The sequence below is a fragment of the Brassica oleracea genome, chromosome C7, assembly GCF_000695525.1.
Source record: "Brassica oleracea var. oleracea cultivar TO1000 chromosome C7, BOL, whole genome shotgun sequence".
Taxonomy (NCBI): domain Eukaryota; kingdom Viridiplantae; phylum Streptophyta; class Magnoliopsida; order Brassicales; family Brassicaceae; genus Brassica; species Brassica oleracea.
Window position 1 is genome coordinate 26,006,834 of NC_027754.1, and position 22,384 is coordinate 26,029,217.

The window sequence follows — 22,384 nt, forward strand, 5'->3', positions numbered from 1 at the left end:
TTCGAGATATCGTGTTCATCGGTCTTGAGCAAGACGTTGGGTTGTCGATATCGAGCAAGACGTCGGGTTGTCGTTATGAGCCAGACGTCGGGTTGTCGTTGATATCTTGCATATTTACATTTTTTTAGCCTTCATATCTTGTACATTTTGTTCATATAGATTAGGAATTAAGCATCTTTAGAGTCCATATTGCATGCATTGTCCTTATTAGGTGTTGGAGAGTGCTATGGAGTGATTGGAAATGTTTGGGAGCATTGTGATTCAAAAAGACGTAGAAAAGGATCATTGGGCGAGTAGAGAAGCTGGAGCGACCTACTGGAGCGAGGTCATGCACCCGCTCTGGATGAGTGAAATGTAGAGCGACCCACTGGAGCGAGGTATGACACCCGCTCTGTACCAGAGCGACCTCTCGCACCGGGGTAGTGCACCCGCTCCGAGCTCAACATGTCGTCGACAACTTTCCAGATGTGGAGCGACGTCTCGCAGCGGGGTGACTAACCCGCTCCATATGTGGAGCGACCTGGTGCAGCGAGGTCGTGACCCCGCGCACGATTTGAAGAAGTGGAGGTGATCTTTGGAGCGACCTACGTGAGCTACGTCACGACCCCGCTCCGAGCATTCTTTATCTTAGTCGAATTTTAATGTTTTAAAAGAGCTTTTTAGACTTTTTAATGGAAACCATTAGGTTTTCGGTTTTCCAAAGACATATAAATACTCTTGTAATCCTAAAGTTAGGATCTTATCTTGTTTTCTATCTAATCACAAAGAACTTTTAGGTGAAAGACCATAATCTTGATCATAATTTCTTATCTTTGCTTGATTATCTTGCTCTCTAATCATGTTTAACCTTGAATCATCCATGGTTTTGGGGTTATTCATGTCTATTAGTGAGTAGACTAATCTTGGATTCATGGGCTAGGGTGATTACGGGTAATTAGAGAAGATCTAGGGTGTTTAGTGTTAGATTTACTTGTTTCCTTGCTTGTTGAGGGTTCTCAATGCTATTTTAGTCTTGATCATACTAAAATAGATCTCTAGGCATTTCCTGCCCACAAGGTGTATGATGAAATGCCTGAACCAACTCTTCAATGCTTTTAGCTTGCTTTACCTAAGAGATTAGTTGCTAAAGGAGTTAAGATTGCTATTGGACTTGTTCTCCATGTTTGCTTTAGCAACATTCAACCTAATAGATTAGATGCTTGAGTTGCTTTACCAAAAGAACATTCATCTAGAGATAGAGCTTGTTTAGCTTAGTGTCTGGGCATAAGAAAAGTGTTTGATTGATACCTTGCCACCCTTAGATTGGATCTACATCACCCAAGGTCAAATGCCTAGCCCTATGAATCCACTTGCTTCATATTGAGAAAGAAAGATCATTACTTTATTGCATTAGCTTATTAGTTCTTAGTTCATACCATCTTTAAAACCGGATCGCACTTAGCTTAAGCATGAACTTGCATTCACTTTGCTTTAGAATCACCTAGGATTAGTTCGACAATCTTTTATATTACATTGATTTGATCTTGGACCCTTGAAAAGTCCTGCATCAGGTAGGAGGGAAGCGGAGACGGGTCTGGAGATGGTGAAAAGAAAGGTATACGGAGAAGAAGAGGAAAAAAGAGAAAACGAGAGAGAAAAAAAATTACAAACGTACGGTTTGGTGACACGTGGGTTAAAAACCCTTTTGGTAATCGGTTGCCGAAATCCTATATTAAGGATCGGTAACATGCATTTTCTTTATTTTTGATTTAATTAAATGTCTCATTAATTTTAAAAATTCTATTAAGAAACTTGGATAATCATGCTCTTAATATTAGAGTTTATCTCGAATTATAAAGACTTGACAGATAAAAACTGTTGGTGACAAAGAATAAGGTATATTCGGAGATGGCAAGGGATCCAAATCTCGATGTACATTTTTGGGAAGAAAGAGAACGTATGCCGTTTTTTTAGGAGGAAAAACGACGCACATTGTCTCTTAAATTAACGTAAACGCCAGAGACAAATCAACGGTGGGTGGGGCCTATTTCTACGGAAGTCAACAAAACGCACCGTCGCTACCTTCTCCTTTACGTCTTTAATGAACATTTAACCGAGCCGAAGAGAAACCACGGCGAGAGAGGAATCTCCGAACTCCGGCGAAAATCGAGCTCCCTGTGATCCACAAGGTAACGCATCGCTCAATCTTATACGAATTTGAAAATCTGATTTTCTTTTTATTTAAAATAATTTTCCTCTGTTCATTTAGCTAGATTATCTGAAAAAACAAAATCGGTTATAGTTTCGAGGTTTTCTTCTGATTACGATCTGTGGAATTTAATCAGATTTGACTTGCGGTTTTGATAGATCTCTGGCTTTTGATTATGATCTGATTACCTTATTAATTTCTTGTGACGTTTATAATGTTTTACTGAGTTCTTCAAGTGAACAAGAACACTGGTGGATTTTATAATTAACGATCGTCGGATTAATGTGAAATGTGACTATCTGCTAAGTTTTCTCAAGCACAGTTCGTTTTTTTTGTTGTTGTTGCAGTTTATGTGCGTAAACTTCATCAATCAGCCCCTTGGAGTTTGAGGATGAAACTCTAGAAGAAACCTTTTGCCTCCAAGTGAAAATACAAAAAAAAAATGAAGCGTTTTGTTTACATAAACGATGATGAGGCTTCAAAGGAGCTTTGTTGTGATAACCGTATGTCAAACACAAAGTATACGTTGTGGAATTTCTTTCCAAAGAACTTGATGGAGCAATTCAGGTGATGATGACTCCTTTTGATTTTATTGTTTTAGAAAGTTTAATCATCATTATTCTCTTCTCTGATCGACATTTCTTCTTCTTTTATTCCAGCCGGTTCATGAACCAGTACTTTTTGTTGATTGCATGCCTTCAGCTATGGTCACTTATAACCCCTGTCAATCCTGCAAGTACATGGGGTCCGTTGATCTTCATATTTGCCGTCTCCGCGTCCAAAGAAGCTTGGGATGATTACCACAGGTATCTGTCAGATAAGAAAGCAAATGAGAGAGAGGTTTGGATCGTCAAACATGGGATCAAGAAGCATGTATGGATCAATTTTGCTAGATTTTTGTTTTTTCTGACGAGTGACTTTTTTAGAAGATATTTTGGCTTAGCTGTATTATTATTTTGTTTGTAGATCCAAGCACAGGACATACAAGTTGGCAATATTGTCTGGTTGCGTGAGAATGATGAAGTCCCTTGTGATCTAGTTTTGCTTGGTACCTCAGATCCACAAGGTGTTTGCTATGTAGAGGTACACTTAATTTATTTATGCTGCAATCCACTCTTGGTAACCTTTCTTAAGCACTTTCAAATGCGCTAAAAAATGAACTCATACATGCAGACTGCTGCTTTAGACGGTGAAACCGATCTTAAAACAAGAGTCATACCTTCAGCATGCGTGGGAATTGATTTAGAATTGTTACACAAAATGAAGGTGTGACTTCTTGTAACGAATCATACCGCTCCTGGCTTTCCATTTTGTTTCCTGTGAAATGATTTCTTGTTATGTTTATCCTTATTTTCAGGGTGTGATTGAATGTCCTATTCCAGATAAGGATATTCGAAGATTTGATGCGAACATGCGCTTATTTCCCCCATTTATCGACAATGACGTCTGTTCTTTAACTATAAAAAACACTCTTCTTCAGTCCTGTTACTTGAGAAATACGGAGTGGGCTTGTGGAGTATCTGTATATACAGGTAATGATTTCTTCTATAAATGGCTTGTTTTGGTTTTAAAATAGATTTCTAAGTTTCAGGACCATGCATTCTTAGTATCTATGTTTTGTCATATATTTCAGTTGATATTTGATAATTTTTCATGATTTTTCATACTTTCATAGGCAACCAAACCAAGCTTGGTATGTGTAGGGGTGTAGCTGAACCAAAAATTACTGCTATGGATGCAATGATTGATAAATTGACTGGAGCAATATTCGTTTTCCAAATTGTCGTTGTTATGGTTCTCGGTGTTGCTGGAAATGTTTGGAAGGATACAGAAGCACGAAAGGTTAGATTCCTCATACTATATCATGTCCATAATAAATATTGACGCTTGTTAGTGTAGAGTTGGGCAGTTCTGACTATACGAACTTGGTTGTTGTGTTTTTCAGCAATGGTATGTGCAGTATCCGGAGGAAGCCCCGTGGTATGAGCTGCTTGTAATTCCTTTGCGGTTTGAGCTTCTATGTTCCATCATGATACCCATTTCCATTAAGGTAGTTTTAACTTCCTAGCTATAATATGTTAAACTCTGCTAGCATCCTTTCTAGCTCTGATATAGTGCGTTAAGCGTTTTGGCGTGTGAAAGAGGTATTGGATTGCAAATCGGGGCTTAGTCATAATATTTGATGGAGCAATATTGATTTTGAAGATAATCCATTTGTATAAAAAATAAGCCTGTTTGTTTCTGCTAAGCATCTCGTTGAATTCTGCGGCAGGTATCTCTAGATCTGGTTAAGGGCCTTTATGCAAAATTTATAGAATGGGATGTGGAGATGGTAGATCAAGAGACTGGTACAGCATCTTATGCAGCAAAGTAAGTTCAGGATAGAGGCAGACTACCTCATATTTCACCTGTGAACAATTTAATCTCACGATTTGGTTTTACATTATGTGTTTTTTTGTGTGTGGCAGCACAGCAATAAGTGAGGACCTTGGGCAAGTAGAGTACATTTTGACCGACAAAACTGGGACCCTGACAGACAACAAGATGATATTTAGAAGATGTTGTATAGGTGGCATTTTCTATGGGAATGAGAATGGGGATGCTTTAAAAGGTTTCATACTTCTCCTTGCGTATTTGTGTCAATATATTAACGTATACACTCTGCATCAATGAGTCTGCGTCAAAGGAGTATTGTTTCTAACGTATTCTGATTTTCTGATCAGATACACAACTTTTAGATGCCATCACCAGTGGCTCTACAGATGTCATCCGATTTCTTACAGTTATGGCCATCTGCAACACAGTTATACCTGTACGAAGGTAATTTTCAACTTCGTTTTAGTGTTTAAATTTTGTTAATGTCTGTTTTGTCAGTCAAGCAAAGAAACTTCACAAATCATATTTCTGTTTATCTAGGAATTTCAATCTCATTGTGTTTGTTTTTGTGGGTATTTCCATCCGATAGCAAAGCTGGAGATATTATATACAAGGCCCAATCTCAGGATGAGGACGCTCTTGTAATTGCTGCGGCGAAGTTGCATATGGTCTTTGTCGGCAAAAATGCTAATCTTCTAGGTAATAGTGGTGTCATTTCGTTTTTTCTCTTCATGGAATATGTATCTAAAAATTAGCCTTCATTTGTTCTGTTTTTCCTCTTTATCGAACGCAGAACTCATGTTTAATGGTGAGATGATTCGTTATGAGGTATTGGAAATTCTTGAATTCACGTCAGATAGAAAAAGAATGTCAGTGGTAGTGAAAGACAGTCAGAATGGAAAAATTATTCTTTTGTCAAAAGGTGCAGATGAATCAATCCTTCCCTCTGCACGTACTGGTGAGTTAACGTATCCTTTATCAAAATGAAACGAGGAAGAACTGTGATACAATATGATACAGAATGTGCTCGGAGCTGATGGTCAATTCTTTTTCCGACTATGTTTTTAGGTCAGCAAACCAGAACGATTGCTGAAGCTGTTGAACACTATGCCCAGTTGGGGCTCCGAACATTGTGTTTGGCTTGGCGTGAACTGGAAGAAGATGAGTATCTAGAGTGGTCAGTAAAGTTTAAAGAGGCTAATAGTGTTCTAGTCGATAGGGAGGTAATTGGAAAAACTCTTTTCCTTGTTCACTTTAAGCAATTATGAAGTATGCTAAGCTTAACCCTACAGTATAATTAAGTCGATGCACTTGATTGCCTCAAATGATGCTTTTCTCGTGTCACAGTGGAGAATTGCAGAGGTGTGTCAACTGTTAGAACACGATCTTTATATTCTAGGAGTCACTGCAATAGAAGACCGGTTGCAGGTAAAATTTTAAATGTTAAGGACATAGAGAGTTTCAAAATGTAGCATTATAAGTACCAGAGGACTATCTTATAAATATTTGCTGATTATTTGTAGGATGGTGTACCGGAGACAATTGAGACACTTAGAAAAGCAGGGATAAACTTTTGGATGCTGACTGGAGATAAGCAGAATACAGCTATACAGATTGCTCTTTCATGTAATTTTATCTCCCCAGGTAAGTTGGGATCATTTCTTTTTCTTTGTTATTTACGTGGGGATGTTTTACCTATTTGCTACTTATCATGCCTTGTTACCATAACAATCATGTTTATATCAGAGCCTAAAGGTCAACTTCTATTGATTGATGGAAAAACCGAAGAAGATGTTTCTAGGAGTTTGGAGAGGGTTTTGCTTACAATGCGGACTACAACTTCAGAACCTAAGGTTCACCCCTCTCTTGAATTTTTGCATCCTTACTATCACCTGTATCAGAGAATAATTTAATGGGTCGTACAGGACGTGGCATTTGTTATTGATGGCTGGGCTCTAGAAATTGCTCTGAAACACCATCGCAAGGATTTTGTTGAATTAGCTATACTTTCTAAGACAGCCATATGTTGCCGTGTCACACCTTCACAAAAAGCTCAGGTATTCCTCCCAACCTTGGGTGCTTTCTTATTACTTTTTTTTCTCAGGCATTCTGTTCATCTTGTTACAAAGTGGCCTTGAAGTGCTCATCATCTCATGTGATGTTTTGGTTGAACTTGTTTTCTTGCCTTTACAGTTAGTTGAGATTTTAAAATCCTGTGATTATCGAACCCTAGCAATTGGTGATGGTGGGAATGATGTAAGAATGATACAGCAAGCTGATATTGGGGTCGGCATTAGCGGAAGAGAAGGGCTGCAGGCAGCAAGAGCTGCAGATTATAGCATTGGAAGTAAGAGCATTAGCAAGATCGTTTATATTAACTTTAAGATACATATCACATACATTTTTTTCCCTCCAACTGCTTCTGAATTTTTGATACGTAGTCCTTGTTTACAGATGAACTGTTTTAACCTATCGAAAGAGCTATAATTGGTTCTTGATGGACTGATCTTTGCGTTTGCATGCAGGATTTAGGTTTCTGAAAAGACTGATTCTTGTTCATGGGAGGTATTCGTATAACCGGACGGCATTTTTGTCCCAGTATTCCTTCTACAAATCATTGTTGATATGCTTCATCCAGATTTTGTAAGTTTATTAATTTCTCAGATATGATTTGAGTTTTCATTAGATAGTAGCATTCCTGAAATACTGACAACAGAATCTACGCAGCTTCTCGTTTATTTCAGGCGTTTCTGGAACCAGTCTTTTCAACTCGGTTAGCTTGATGGCTTATAACGTTTTCTACACCAGTGTTCCTGTTCTAGTTAGTGTAATTGATAAAGATCTTAGTGAAACGACAGTAATGCAACATCCTCAAATTTTATTCTACTGCCAAGCTGGAAGGTATGCATTGACTAATTTTGTGTATAAATCTGCTTTGTTTCATAGGTTAATGCATATATCTGTATATTCTCATGTTTTTTTTCTCAATCCAGGCTTCTCAATCCAAGCACATTTGCGGGGTGGTTTGGTCGATCCCTTTTTCACGTGAGTAGTGTCATCTCAAATCTACTTAAAATGAGGCTTTTGTTCATTTTCCCATGTAAAAAAAAAGAATCTGAAATCTGGTATTTTATTTGCAGGCGATTGTTGTATTTGTAATAACTATTCACGCATATGCTTATGAGAAAAGTGAAATGGAGGAGCTTGGAATGGTAGCTCTCTCTGGATGTATATGGCTTCAGGCTTTTGTTGTCGCTCAAGAAACCAAGTACAGCTCCTTACCCTTGCGTCTGGGTTACACACATACATCGCTTTTTGAATGTGCATATTTATGATACATACACCGATGCTTAATAATTATTGTCTCTCCTGTTCGATGCCAGCTCCTTTACGGTGTTGCAACACCTTTCCATTTGGGGAAATCTGGTCGGATTCTATGTCCTAAACTTTCTCTTCAGCGCCATACCATCATCGGGAATGTACACGATCATGTTCCGCCTTTGTTCTCAACCTTCTTACTGGATTACGATGTTTGTAAGTGTCAATCAAAGTCATCTCCTACTATTAAATCTCCATTAACAAACCACCTAGCCTAGGAATAATAATAATAATCCCCTGTCGTTATTCTCTTGTGCAGCTGATAGTTGGAGCAGGGATGGGTCCTATATTCGCATTGAAGTACTACCGTTACACATACAGACCCAGCAAGATCAATATACTCCAACAAGCTGAACGTATGGGCGGTCCAATACTGACTCTAGGTAACATTGAAACGCAACCGAGGACCATCGAGAAGGACGTGTCTCCAGTATCCATCCGAAGCCCGGTTTACGAGCCTCTGTTATCAGAATCTCCAAACCCAACTCGACGCTCATTTGGCCCTGGAGCTCCTTTCGAGTTTTTCCAGTCTCAGTCAAGATTGTCATCATCCTCTGGTTATACCCGAAACTGCAAAGACAATTAAAAAGATTTGAGTTTTTTTTTTCTTCTCTCTTTTTCCCCACATTTTTAAAGGTCCGTCACATATCTTAACTGGAAATGCAGTTGAAAGCCAAAAAAAAAACGAAAGAAATGGGAAACTTGTTTAGAACAGTTGTATATAGACCGCTTTACTGGATTTATCAGGTATTGAAAGGTAGTCTTATAAACTCGCGTCCTCTTGTTCGACAAAACCCCTGTTCGTTTACGTGCTGCGCGACCTGCAACTAAAATTACGTGTCTCGTTCGTTTACCTGTGTCTCGTTCGTTTATTTGCGACCAGTTGTGTGATCAATTTTCTTTTAATTTTTAGTCGTTGTTTTTCGATGGAGCCTGCGATTGGTCGCGACTGCATGGCATCAAAACAAACAATGATCTGCGGTGGTCGCGACTGCATGGCATCAAAACAAACAATGATCTGCGACTTGCAACCAACCGCAGTGAAAATCTTTGAACCAAAGCTCTTGCTTAAATTGCTTCTGGACAGAACCATATTAGATAATTTGATTCGTGATCTGAGAAGGGTGTATCTCAGTCCAGAAACCTTTTAGTCAGCAAGAATAACCTATTTATTTTTGTCAACCATGTTATTAGATAAGACTATAGCCTACATAATTTACCAGTGGCCATCAAATATGTATATTAATTATATGCAGCAGAAATATAAATATTGATACAATTTTTTTTTTATAATAAGATTTTGAAACTAGTCGTCACAAATCACAATTTAAAGTGATTCCAAAATGTAAAATAAAAAAAAGGAAAAATGTGTTTGAATATCATCCCACTATACCGATATTGCCAAGTTTGAACAAAAAAAAAAACACACTACAAGAAATTGTTTAATTTGTGACCACTTAATCAGAAAGAAATTGGTCAGAAACAAGCATTTTTGTCCCATTTCTCACCACTTATAGTCGTCAAAAATACTCCGTCAGAAATCGGATTTGGTCAGGAAGTGGTCAATAATTATTGACCATATAAATGGTCAGTAATTTCGTCAGAATTATCGTCATAAACTGGTCACAACAATGTTGACGATTTTGTGACGTGTTTCTAACCCTTTTTATATGATGAATTGGTGACCACTCTGTGACCATTTGTTTTGATTACTTTTTGACCGGCTTGTGACAATTTATTATTGACAAACTTTGAACCACTTATTTTCTAACGACATTCTAACCATCTATTAGTGTTTTTTTATTAATCAACAAAATTGTATTTAATATAAATAAATGACAAAATCAAATATTTTTATAATTAAAATCTAAATAATAGCGTTCGAAATAGTTTTAGCAAAATACTTAAATAAAGGCTGAATAAGTTGTGTCTTATAGTTAACAAACAAGTTACAATTGGTCATTACTAAAGTTTTAACCACAAAACAGAAGCATGATAACTACAAAACAGAAGCATGGTAACTAATACATAATTATTCTTGAGTGGCATGTTCATTTTCATCTAGCAATTATGGAAATTTGCTAACTATAGAAACATCAATTGACTCACCCTTAAAACAAGAGTGTTGATCTCTGCTTGGGTAAGATGGTTTGTCTCAGTTGATCTATCTTGAGTTAGCTGATCATTTATCTTCTCTTTGACAGTCTCCACAATCTGCTTCACCTTCTTGTCACAAATGCCACCAGTCTTTCGATTTCTATGAGCATCCTCAAGGAATGCTAGCATGCCAGGCTCTTCCCCTCCATTTTCAATGATCTTACCAAGATGAAAATGAAAAATTAACTGACAATTATAGTTAGCCAAAAATATGTTTAACATTGTAATCTGTTACAAATGATTCCATACTCTTTCTATGGGAATAAATTTACTATTATCACAACGAATACAAGGACAAAACATCTTACCTCTTCTCAAAGTAATATCTTGGTTTCCGAATCACATAAATTCTTTAAGCCCTTCCGCAAACTCCTTTGAAATCTGTCCATTGGAATCCCATTGATTGTTCATCCAAGAACGAAAATTAGAAATATTTGATGACATTTTCAGTGTGTTCCTTTCGTAGTTTATGTGAATCGCCTACTATGAGGTACATTATTTATATAGAGATCGTGTGTTGAACGGCTAGTTTGTAAACGTACGCAAAAATCAAAATTTTGACATTTTCTGACCACTATCTAAACGGCCACAAACAGCTAATTTTGAAAACAAGTGCGACGACTTTTTGATCAAATGCTGACCACGTTTTTGACCATATTTTAATTGTCAATATTTGGTCATAACGTTTTGACCATTTTCTAATCATCTCTTTTCGTCGTTAATTACTGCCACTTTATGTCCACATCTTTTACTCTTCATTAAATTGTCGGTTTGTGGTCACAAATCGTTTTGATCAATTAAAGTGGTAATAATTTTGGTCAAAAAATATAATGTTTCGTTGTAGTGACAGTACGTAGTAGTTTTCTGAATTTTACGTTTATTCAAACTAATAAAATTTCCGAACGGACTTGATGAGTAGCTAGACATCATCCATTCCTTCCGGAAATCATAACTAATACAAATAACTTTGACTATTATTGTAAGTGCAAAATCTTATTAAGACAAATATGTTATATATCAGTGATGATATTATTCACCGATCGAAAGTATTGAATATTCAATTTTCCTATATAGAATGGGCCATAAAAAGAATAACATATGATGCCATGGTACATATCTATATCTATATCTATATATATCTCTCTCTCTCTATATATATATATGTTAAGGTACATAGTTAGGTTGCAACAAATTTAAATTGTATGTATGCAACAAAAGATAATACTATAGAACAATAATGCTTTGCACATTAATGGCGCAGGATTTAGTTGTGGATCTAGATTAGATAGATCGATCCATAAACCAATAGTTGTGTTAGACTTTTTTTTCACAACTCTAGAGTCTAGACGCTTTACATAGCAAGATATACTTCGTAAGGGTTATTGGTTGTTGTATTTTAATGGATTTGAAAATCCGAACTAAATCTACTGTTATTGGTTCTATGATTTTCAAATCTGTATTAAAGTCATGTGTTATTGGTTTAATGATTCATAAATTCTGTATCAAATCAAGTGTTATTCAATCGTACGGATTTACTAATATATTTGATTTTATAATGGATTTGAATGGATTTGTTTGGATTTTTTAGTTAAAAATACAAAGACTCAAATCCGAGGGAAAACCTCCAGATTTGCATATTTTACCTGGATTTATAAATACTATATGGATTTCTAAATCAAGTTTTTGTTCTCAAACTAGCACTCAAGGTCAAAAGTCACAAAAATAGCACTTAATGTTTTATCAAAAGTCACAAATTTAGGGTTTAGAGTTAAAGGGTAGAGTTTAGGATTTAGGGTTTAGGGTTTAGAGTTTAGGGTTTAGGGTTTAGAGTTTAGGGTTTAGGGTTTAGGGTTTAGGGTTTAGGGTTTAGGGTTTAGGGTTTAGGGTTTAGGGTTTAGGGTTTAGGGTTTAGGGTTTAGGGTTTAGGGTTTAGGGTTTAGGGTTTAGGGTTTAGGGTTTAGGGTTTAGGGTTTAGAGTTGAGAAATGAGGTTTTGGGGATAAGATTTCAAATTTTGAAAAATAAAAAAATTAAAATTTTCAAAGGATAAACTTAGAAAAGTGCTATTTTGGTCATTTTAATTTTTGAGTGCTATTTTTGTGATATAAACTTAGAAATGTGCTATTTTGGAGATTTTCCCTTTCTAAATCAATCAAAATATATAAACCAATAACACATTCTTTCCGATAAATACTCGAGATTATTTAGCCTCAGTTCATGTCTATGACCCATATATAAGAAGCGTGATTTAGCTAAATATCATGTTTGTCTCTACGATATAATCTTTTTTTTTTTTTTTTTTTTTTTTTTATCACTCTACGATATAATCAATTCAAACAAAATCTCATCCACGGACTATAAACTAACTAATGCTGCCAACACGAAGAAGCTTGTTCACTAAACGTCCAACTGTTTAGTCTCTTCGCATTGTATTATTCATCTACCATGGTGCTCTCATCTCAACGAGTACACTCCATCAGAAAAGTCAAGAAAAAGATGGGAAGTGAAGTACATACAAGATACAATGCACCAAAATCTTGAAGAAGAAGTGAATAGTTCGAGGTTCCATGTACCACAATATTTAAATCCAAGATTTATTTGGGTCCATTTTATGGTGTTTTTGGCCCACTGTCCTTGTTCCATCGTATGGATGTATATATGTAATGCATGATAATGAAATATGACTCGGGGGGACATCTAAAGGACTGATCGTCCCATCGAGATGAGAATGGGAACTAATAAGTATTGGTGGGTCATGCGGTCCACTTGACACCATCACACCCCGACACACAGCCTTTGTATATTTGCTATTATGTTTATATTTATTTATGTATATACGATGCACATGATCACTGTGCAATACACATTTGTTTATACACAAATCGTATTTATACGAATAATGAACACTTGTCTGCAATGTACAGCTGTCGCTCAGATAAGTATTTCTCCAAGGAAACAAAGTGCTCTCGGAGCGGAGATAAATATTATTCTTTTTCTTTTTATTTAAGAAACTATAGTGTCACGAGAACATCAGCAACGCAGAATATTAAAGGGTTTTTTAACCCTTGAATCCCACATAAAACATAAAAACCGGTCTAAAAGGCTTCAGTAAGGATCGTTGTTGATTCTTTGCACTGTTTGCAAGCTCCACCGACACGTGGTGGTCCGCGATTGGTGCGCTTTTTAATTTTTTTTTTTAATTTGACAAAAAAAATTAAAAAAAAAAATTTAAGAAATCACAATGTGAATTTTAGGGATAATGCTGCTCTAATATTGCAGACTTAAAGATTTGTAGTAAATGGTAGGGGACTAGTTTATCAGTTCCATTATCAACAAACGAAACCTAACGATAACGTTATCCCTCCACTAAATATACTCGGAGGGAAATATAATGCTATTATTTGAATGTTTTACTACTCGCTTCGTTTTTAAGGAATTTTTTTTTTTTCAATTAGATGATGTACTGTTCAGTGAATCGCTCTAAAAAAAGTATTGTTCAATGAAAACCGACGTGAGAAAACTCTACAATTAAGAATGTATGTATAAGACATTAATGAAAAAATAAACAATTAAATACAACACTTTTTTTTACTATTAAACAGAATATTTTGAAGTAAACATTACATAGGAATTCGATCAATATTGAAAATATTACAAGTTCCAAGAGATCAATATTACAATAAAATTATGGACTCTTTTTTCTTTTAAGGTAGAGGAATATTTTTTAAAAATCACGGCATAGTACAGTCTCTTAATTAACACTCATGAAAAAAATCGTAAAAATTGATCATGTCAGTAGATCGTTCACCGCGGTACTCCGCCACTGTATACTTCTTTCCGTCGGAAGTTTCTCCGACCATTCACATTGATCATGTCAGTAGATCGTTCACCCATCCAAGATCAAGATCGCCATTAGAACCAATCTCAAAGCTACTCTTATCCCTAGCTTCCGCCGCTGCAGTTGCAGTCGCCGTGAAATCGCTTACACGACCACCACGTGGTGTAAACTCTTCACTGAAAAAGCTCGGCGGCGGAGGCTGAAGCTGAAGCTGAAGCTGGCCATTGAGGTAACTTGGAGTAGAAGAAGGTGAAAGAGCAAATTGAAGATCTCTATCTCCGACGTCAAGCCACGGTGGAAGACGGTGATGATAATGGTTGCTCAGACTTGATGAGGCAAGCATCGACGCCGTTGAAACAGGCATGGTAACCATAGACGACGGAGAAGCCGCGGTGAGTGCTTGCGTGAGACCAAAGGAATCTAAAGAATTAATCAGTTCGTTTAGAACTTCCTTGTACTTCACGGCTGATCGGTGGCTACTCAGCCGTGAAACTGCAGCGACTTTATTAGCCGGAGATAGAGGTGGAGACGACGACGGTGAATGTGCTAAACCCAAGAGAGGGCTCGTCGGAGAGTGGGAACAAAACACACAACACCCATTACTCTTGTTACTTAACACCGACGCGGGTGATGACAACGCCGATCCGCCACCGCCGGAGACGAAACTTTCTGGCGGTGGAAGAACTCTAAGCTGCGGCGGAGAGTGAGCAAAGAAACATATTTTTCTCGTACACTGCTTACCGTCTTTACAAGCTTCCGTACGGTAACGACTAGGATGGAGCCAACACTCGAAAACGCCGTGCGCGAAGCCGCACTCGTCACCACGGCTACAATCACCACCGTGGCGAAACTCAGGACAGACATCACCCGTGTAGTGATACCGGCGAGGGTCACGGCGACGAGCCTTTTCGCCGGGATGAGAGAAAGGACAGTCGGTCCAGTCGTGGCTACGGCTACGAGTGCACCGTCTGATCTTGAATTCGTACATTCGGAAATGGTCTCCGGCGTAAGGATCGTCGGAGTCAGAGTCGTAATGATAGTCTTTCTGATCGTTACCGTCGCGACGGGGACTAGAAGCCGATGAGGGAGATTTGGCGGAGGAAAGAAGCTTTCTCGATGGAATAACCACCGTTGGTCTACCGATGTGGCCGGAGTTGTGATGCTCGACGTCCATGACTACGTGGCTAAAGACGAGAGAGAAAGTTTTATTATCTTGCTTTGGTTTGGAGACAGAGACTGGAAGTGATAATGTAAGATAAAATGATAGATGCTTTGTTGTCTATATATATTAGGGTTGGGCAAAAAACCCGGATCCAAAGAACCGAACCGAACCCGATCCAAAATAGTAGTACCTAATCCAAACCGAAATTGATTAAATATCTGAACGGGTTCAAATTTTGGTATCTAAAGAACCGAAACCGAACCCGATCCGAACCGAAGTATCTCGGGTATCCGAATGTAACCGAAATAGATTTATATACCTAAATATATTACTTATTTTTAGATTTAATATATATTAAAAATATCCAAAATATATCCAAAATATATAATTAAGTTGTCTAAAATACTTGAAAATATACATAAATAGTTAAAAATAAATGTCTAAAATAGCTAAAATATATTCAAAACACTAACATACTTGAAATATCTATTGATTTTCTATCCAAATTTTCAAATCAAACTAATTTATACGTTAATTTTAGGTATTTTGACATGTATTATACAAATTTATATGTAATATATTTTTTGGTTTTATAGATTTTGAGAAATTTTAAGGATATAATGAATATTAAAAATTTTAAAATAATTTAAATGGGTTATCCGAACCCGAACCGAACCCGCTAAGATCCGAACCAAACCCGAACCGAAATTTAGAAATACCCGAATGAGGCTGAAATCTTTAAACCCAAAAACCCGAAACTCGAATAGATCCGAACCTAACCCGAACGCCCACCCCTAATCCCCTATATATATATGCGTTAATTAGAGTATACATATATAGATCACGAAAACTAAAAATATATCCAGTGTAATGCTACACTAAGACGTTTTATAAATGCTGATTCGAACAAAAATTCGGGGCGTATATTGAAATTTTAATTATCATATTACGCACGTCTCAATTGTAGTTTCGCGAGTTTTTTTTGTTAATATCGCTATCATATTACAATCCGAATTTAAATTTGATGCAGTGTTGAAGTGAAATATAGATACACGTCGTGATCAGTTGAGTTTTAATCCAAACAAGGTTTGTTATACCCATTTAAAACGTGAGATTCGGTTTGATATTGATTTAAAATTAAACACATTTAAGGTGATCTATCGAAAAGCACATATAAATTAGAGAAATTTGGAAATAGATTACTTTTAAGTAGAGATGTCCAGATCGATATGGTCCTAAATGGACAAACCCATATTGAACCATAATTAAAGTTTGTCCAAATGAACGAGTCCAATTACATTCATGGACAAAATTGGGTTTAACCACTTGGACAATGGGCAACCCAATAAACTTAAATGTCTAGGGTTTGAGAAATTGGGGAAAACACGATCTTATTTTTTTTCTTTGCAGTCTCGCTCTTCTGCGATTCTTCTGCCTCGTCTTCTTCGATTCTTCTTCCTCGTCTTCGATTCCTCTTCCTTGTGTTCGATTCTTCTTCCTCGTCTTTGTTCTTCTTCGGTTCTCCTTCGATTCTCCTTTGACTTCTGAGGCTATCTACGCCAAAAACAATCCTAATCCCTCCGATGACCAGAAACAAGCTTTTGTGGTTGTGGGTCGAGCCATCACTGGCATAGAAGCAGAACTAAAGGTTGAAAAGCTACAATCTTTGATTAGTTCCCTAATTTCGGTTTGTTCTCGCACAAAACATGAAATGGTTAATAATCTTTGATGAACTTTTCAGGTGCTTTACGGGTCTGGACTCTGGAGCTAGGAAGTTCGCGAGATGCTGTTGCAGCTCTTGGTTGACCTCTCACGAAGGTATTGTTTCGTGATCTTCTCGTGAATTTTGTCACTGGTGTTACTTGTGTACTGTTGTCACTCGTGTTGTGTTTTTGGTTTTGATGAGTGTTGAGATTGAAATGTGTTGTTGTTATGCGGCTGATGAAGTTACTAGCTTTAGGGAGATGTAGGCATGACGTCTGATTGAAGCTGTTGAGTTATTTGTTAACTGATGCTTTCTCTTGTTTGCTTTCTCTTGTTTGCAGCTGTTACTTGTGTACTGTTGTCACTGGTGTTGTGGTTTTGGTTTTGATGAGTGTTGAGATTGAAATGTGTTGTTGTTATGTGGCTGATGAAGTTACTAGCTTTAGGAAGATGTAGGCATGATGTCTGATTGAAGCTGTTGAGTTATTTGTTAACTGATGCTTTCTCTTGTTTGCTTTCTCTTATTTGTTAACTGATGCTTTCTCTTTTGTTCTCTTTTGTGTAGATGGATGCAGATATTTTGAACCTAAACGATGATGACTATTTGAGTGTGGAAGACATAATGGCTGAGAATGAAGATGATCAGAATGCACAAGCTGATCAGAAAGCACAAGATGATTCTGTCCAGAGTGTTGCTCATACTAGAGGTACCAAACGTAGACACTCGATATGTTGGAAGAATTTTAGTATTGTAGGAGATAAGTTGAGCCAAGCTATAAGTGTTTTCCTTCAGATTTGGAATGGTCAAGAGGAGCACTCATCAGTGAGTTTTTGTCTCCATTTGTTGAGATGACAAAACTGGTTTCAGACTCCTCATACCCTACTGCGAACTTGTACTTTATGCAAGTGTGGAAAATAGAAAGTTGGTTGAGAGATCATGCGACTTCAGAAGATGAGTCAATATGTGAAATGGTGCAGATCATGAAGCTAAAATTCGACAAATACTGGGATGATTACAGTGATATACTTTCAATTGCTGCTGTCTTGGATCCAAAGTTGAAGTTCAAGTGCTTAGAGTACTGTTATAACACTCTAAACCCAGTAACAAGCAAGGCTAAAATAGATTGTATCCGTAAGAAGATGGAAAAGCTGTTTAGAGTGTATAAGAAGAATACTAAGACCACTACTACAACAGCTTCAGAAACCACATTGAAGAATAGCTTACCATCTGGTTATGGTGTAAGTAGTCAATCATTATTCATTAGTCACTGGTTTGGTACTTGGTTTTCTCTTAATCACTTTTTTCATGTTTATAATGCAGGGGTTTTATGCATTAATTACTCAAAATGCAGGAGAAGGAAAAACAGCTTTAGATGTGTACTTGGCTGAACCGGTCATGGATACGGTTGCCTTTCCGAAACTAAATGTCTTAAAATACTGGAAAAACAATAAAGCTCGGTTTAAGGAGTTGTCTCGTATGGCGTTTGATGTGCTTTGTATTCCCATTACAACTGTATCTTCAGAGTTGTCTTTTAGTGCTGGAAGCTGGGTCCTTACCAGGTACAGGAGCCGACTACTACCATCCAATGTGCAAGCTCTCATCTGTACAAGAAACTGGCTCCGTGGGTTTGAACCGATGAGTAAGTTATCTCATCTAGATTTATTCATGTCATGAATTCTTTGCTTGTTTCTGTTATGAGATCTTTGCTACTTTGCTTGTTTCTATTATGAGATCTTTGCTACTTTGCTTGTTTCTGTTATGTGAAATGCCTAGGGGATAAATAAGCATTTGGTTCGAACCATCTTGTTTGAAGTAGCTTCTTTGTTTTGAGTCGCATAGTTCGAACCATATCTCATTCCCATAGTTCGTACCATAACTCTATTTTGAAGTTTCCAAAATTCTATATTTGAAGTTTAAATGTGTTCTTCTCCAAAAACAAAACTTCAAACTCAACTTCAAAACTATTTGTATTTTATAATATGGTCTTTATATTTGTCATAAGTACTTTGAATTCATAAATCTTTTGTAAATAACTAGCACATATATAAACATATTACAACCATATTAATTAATAAAATATTCTACTAAAATATAAAAATTTAAATAAAATAACTTAATTAATACTAAACTTCAAACAAAATACCATATTATTCCATAAAATGATTTGCGTAATGCATATATGATCTATTAGTGCATTTCAAAGTAAAAATGGCTCTCCTCATTTTTACATTGTAGATTACGAGCTAAATTTGTTGAAATCGGGTGATATTAATACTTGTAAATACATTAGATCAGAACAAGAAAGTAAAAGAGAAACATAAAATATTGCTAAAAGACAAATTTCTTTCGATGATATTAATACTCATGAATATATTCGATATGAATAAGAAATAATTGTACGAAAAATACATCAAAACAATAATAACAACCATCTTTAGTTACACAAATAAATTTTGAACAATTGATATGGACTTTTCAAGGGTCCAAGGTTCAAATCAAAGTAGTATTTTAGATGTCAATCCATTTTTAAGTGTTTTGATTCAAAGAGAATTCAGGTTTATACTTAAGCTAAATGCATTCAATGTATTGAAGTGATTTGATTAAGCTAATAAGAATCTAATACAATTCACTAGCAACTTTCAAGCAAATAGATAAAAGAGGAGCCATGGGTATATAAATTTGATTTCAGATGACTAAGGTTTAATCTAAATGGCAAGCTTCAATCAACACATTTTCCTAAGTCAAGATAACAATTCTAAGCTAGTTCTTTGTCAAGACAAAAGCTCATTTACTCTCATTGATCAAACATCAAATTTCTTTGGTTTGTGTCAATCAAGCAATCATTAAGAACAGATCATTCAACTATCAAAACTCCCCCAACATCAAATATCTTTGGTAGGGTAAGTTAAGAGCATGTTGAGTTGGCTCAGACATTTCATCGAACACCTTTCAGGCGATGAAATGTCTAGATTTCTAATCTGAAATAGCCAACTCTAGATTAGCATTAAGATCACTCAATCAAACAAAGAAACACACTAATCTATTCTAAACATTCTAGATCATCACTTAATCATCTTAATCATCCTAACCCATGAATCCAAAGATGGCTACTCATTCATTATCATGGTAGACACTAAATCACTAGTTGATCTAAGTCTAAACATGATTAATGATTCAAGAAATCAAGCAATCACAAAAGATAATGATCAAGATTAGATATTTCACCTAAAAGTGTTTTTTGATTAGATAGAAAATAAGATAAGATCCAACTTTGGGATTACAAGAGTATTTATAACTCCTTGGAAAACCTAATGGCTTCCTTTAAAAAGTCTAAAATGCCCTTAAAAATGTCTAAATTCGACTAAGGAAAAGACGCGACTCGGGTAGAAATCACGAGCGACAACTTGAGTTGGTTACCCCGCGTCAAACCGTCGATGCTGTCTCTCTCCGTGCGCGCGGGTACGACTCCCTGCGTCCTTCTCCCCGCGTCAGACCGTCGACGAAGCTCTCTCTCCGTGCGCACGGGTAGACGATCCCGCGTGCTCGGCCTCGCGTCAGACTGTCGACGAAGCGAAGCTCTACTCGACCCCGCGTCAGACCGTCGACGAAGCTCTCTCTCTGTGCGCGCGGGTAAGGGAACCCGCGTGCTTAACCCCGCGTTAGCCAAACGTCGCCGTCTCTTCCTGGTTTGGCTACGCGGGTAGGTGAACCCGCGGCCTCGACCCTGCGTCGGACTCGCCAGACTTGACCAATGTTCATTTTTCATCCCTTTTTGAACCACAATGCTTCTAAACACCTCTAATCACTCCATAGGACACTCCAACACCTGATAAAGACATATGAATGCAATATTGATCCTAAAGATGCTAAATTCCTAATCTATATGATCATTATGTGCAAAAATGGATGGATAAAACAATGCAAATATGCAAAATATCAACTCCCCCAAACTTGTTCTTTACTTGTCCTCAAGTGAACTTGCAAGAACTCATAAGAGAGAGATGTTTGAAGGTGGGAGCTCATAGCCAAAAGAAACACTTCCTAGCACTCAACTTAACATCCTAAAGAAAAAGAGCAAATAGCATGAGCAACTCTCTTATTATACTCTAGCTTCTCTAGGCCTATCAATAATCTTATGCCTCTACACAAATTGCACTACTCATCAACCAACAAGTTCCTTCAACCAGCTCTCACATTGATTCACACACACACACACACAAGGTGAGTTCTCATAAATGGGTACATGATCTTAATCATTTGGCTAGGTAAGCAATGGTCTAATGTGAATGAAGAGGAGAGTTCAAATGTATCATTTCAAGGTGGTTATCACTCAAAAACAAGGAGCTTGATCATTATGCAAAATTTATCTAAGACTAGAAGCAATTCATGCATACATAGATCCATTCTCATCATTCTACCATTTTTCCAAGTGATTACAAGTTCTACCCTTTTTATCCCCATCTTAAAACCAAAATAGTACCCACTCACATCACTCACCCAATGAACAACTCTCTTTTTCTTTTGACTCAACCAACTAGGGACTTTTATTCACTTTTTACAACACTTAGCTCTAACTCTTTCTCATTTCCCTTCCCACCTTCTCATTGATTCTCTTTTCTTTTCTCTTTTTTTTTTTATAAGAGGGAAGGTCCTTTTGTACACAATCTAGAGCTTCATTCTTTCCTTTTATCTCTAGGATTTTTTTTTTCATGACACTTAGTTCATCCTTCTCATCTTTCTCACTCCCCAAACCCAAAATATTAATATTTAGAAAACACAAACCCACTCACCATCTCCAAATGCTAGCTCATTATGCTAGCAAGAGATGAAAACAAATCTATGTCGCCTCCAATACTCTCAAGATTTTGCACATGACAAGTTATCAAAAGAGGCCTCACTCATGCAAATCAATGTTTGGTCTCAAAGAATGGCTAGGGCTGTAAGGTATGGAGTGCAATTTGGGTTAACAAAGAGTGGCATAATGGAATAAGATAACCCAATTGTGTATGAGATCCATGATCAAATATGCAAGTGCCCATATGCATGAGAAATTAAGTTAATTCAAGCCAAGATCAGTTTGGAGCTGGTTTTAAAAACAATGTCAATATCAAGCAAACAAACAAGTTTCAAGAACAGTTTTCAAGGTTCGAAGCATACAAGGCTTTCAAGAGATGCTTAAGCTACTTGACATGTTTAACTTGGGTGCCACTTTGAGTTCTAGGCATGAGTTCTTTACAAGGGATTTTTAAATCATTGCTCCCTATGCAAGTGAATGCAACCTATATGCTGTAGACTCAATCCTAAGAGTGCAAGTGATGCAACTACATGTTTCTTTTTGTGTTTTTCAAAATTTTCAATTTTTTTGGTTTTTCTATGTATATATGTATGTACAATGCAATGCATGAGAATCAAAATCATCAAAGAAAATATGATCAAATACTTGGTACCTTCCCCAAACATAGTTCACACAGTCTCTGTGTTAGGAAGTTGAAGGAGATACCTAAAAGAGGGATAAATGCAAAGAAAAACTGGTATATACAATGGAAAGGTGGTGGAGTACCTCACGATGGAGCTTGGGAAG

At 36.8% G+C, this 22,384-nt stretch overlaps 3 protein-coding genes across 3 annotated transcripts; 2 read left to right on the forward strand and 1 right to left on the reverse strand.

Annotated features, from left to right (window-relative positions):
- The first annotated feature begins 2,043 nt into the window (after positions 1–2,043).
- LOC106306602 (phospholipid-transporting ATPase 2) lies at positions 2,044–8,714 on the forward strand. The gene is made up of 25 exons (XM_013743276.1): positions 2,044–2,168; positions 2,536–2,755; positions 2,848–3,061; positions 3,155–3,271; positions 3,362–3,454; positions 3,546–3,720; positions 3,864–4,030; positions 4,134–4,238; positions 4,461–4,558; positions 4,657–4,799; positions 4,912–5,008; positions 5,154–5,263; positions 5,358–5,522; positions 5,633–5,787; positions 5,912–5,992; positions 6,088–6,208; positions 6,311–6,417; positions 6,490–6,621; positions 6,758–6,911; positions 7,090–7,207; positions 7,292–7,465; positions 7,558–7,609; positions 7,705–7,832; positions 7,948–8,098; positions 8,202–8,714. The coding sequence occupies exons 2-25, from the start codon at positions 2,631–2,633 to the stop codon at positions 8,526–8,528; spliced, it is 3,309 nt and encodes a 1,102-aa protein (XP_013598730.1). The 5' UTR covers positions 2,044–2,168; positions 2,536–2,630; the 3' UTR covers positions 8,529–8,714.
- Positions 8,715–13,740: 5,026 nt separating this feature from the next.
- LOC106304095 (zinc finger CCCH domain-containing protein 61-like) lies at positions 13,741–15,175 on the reverse strand. Its single transcript, XM_013740483.1, has one exon. It carries the CDS (start codon positions 15,108–15,110, stop codon positions 13,968–13,970), a length of 1,143 nt encoding a protein of 380 aa, XP_013595937.1. The 5' UTR covers positions 15,111–15,175; the 3' UTR covers positions 13,741–13,967.
- A 1,396-nt stretch (positions 15,176–16,571) lies between these two features.
- On the forward strand, positions 16,572–18,477 carry LOC106302951 (zinc finger BED domain-containing protein RICESLEEPER 2-like). The gene is made up of 5 exons (XM_013739346.1): positions 16,572–16,746; positions 16,840–16,916; positions 17,368–17,509; positions 17,596–18,041; positions 18,124–18,477. The coding sequence occupies exons 3-5, from the start codon at positions 17,368–17,370 to the stop codon at positions 18,475–18,477; spliced, it is 942 nt and encodes a 313-aa protein (XP_013594800.1). The 5' UTR covers positions 16,572–16,746; positions 16,840–16,916.
- Positions 18,478–22,384: the final 3,907 nt, after the last annotated feature.

What these genes read in the sequence shown, in the direction of transcription:
- LOC106306602 (XM_013743276.1), top strand. Translation starts at nt 2,631, where the DNA reads ATGAAGCGTTTTGTTTACATAAACGATGATGAGGCTTCAAAGGAGCTT. An exon ending in ACAGCATCTTATGCAGCAAA is followed by an intron (nt 4,559 to 4,656) that starts GTAAGTTCAGGA and finishes TGTGTGTGGCAG; the next exon opens with CACAGCAATAAGTGAGGACC. An exon ending in CAAAAATGCTAATCTTCTAG is followed by an intron (nt 5,264 to 5,357) that starts GTAATAGTGGTG and finishes TATCGAACGCAG; the next exon opens with AACTCATGTTTAATGGTGAG.
- LOC106302951 (XM_013739346.1), top strand. Translation starts at nt 17,368, where the DNA reads ATGGATGCAGATATTTTGAACCTAAACGATGATGACTATTTGAGTGTG. An exon ending in GAGTGTTGCTCATACTAGAG is followed by an intron (nt 17,510 to 17,595) that starts GTACCAAACGTA and finishes GTTTTCCTTCAG; the next exon opens with ATTTGGAATGGTCAAGAGGA. An exon ending in GCTTACCATCTGGTTATGGT is followed by an intron (nt 18,042 to 18,123) that starts GTAAGTAGTCAA and finishes TTTATAATGCAG; the next exon opens with GGGTTTTATGCATTAATTAC.
- LOC106304095 (XM_013740483.1), bottom strand. Translation starts at nt 15,110, where the DNA reads ATGGACGTCGAGCATCACAACTCCGGCCACATCGGTAGACCAACGGTG.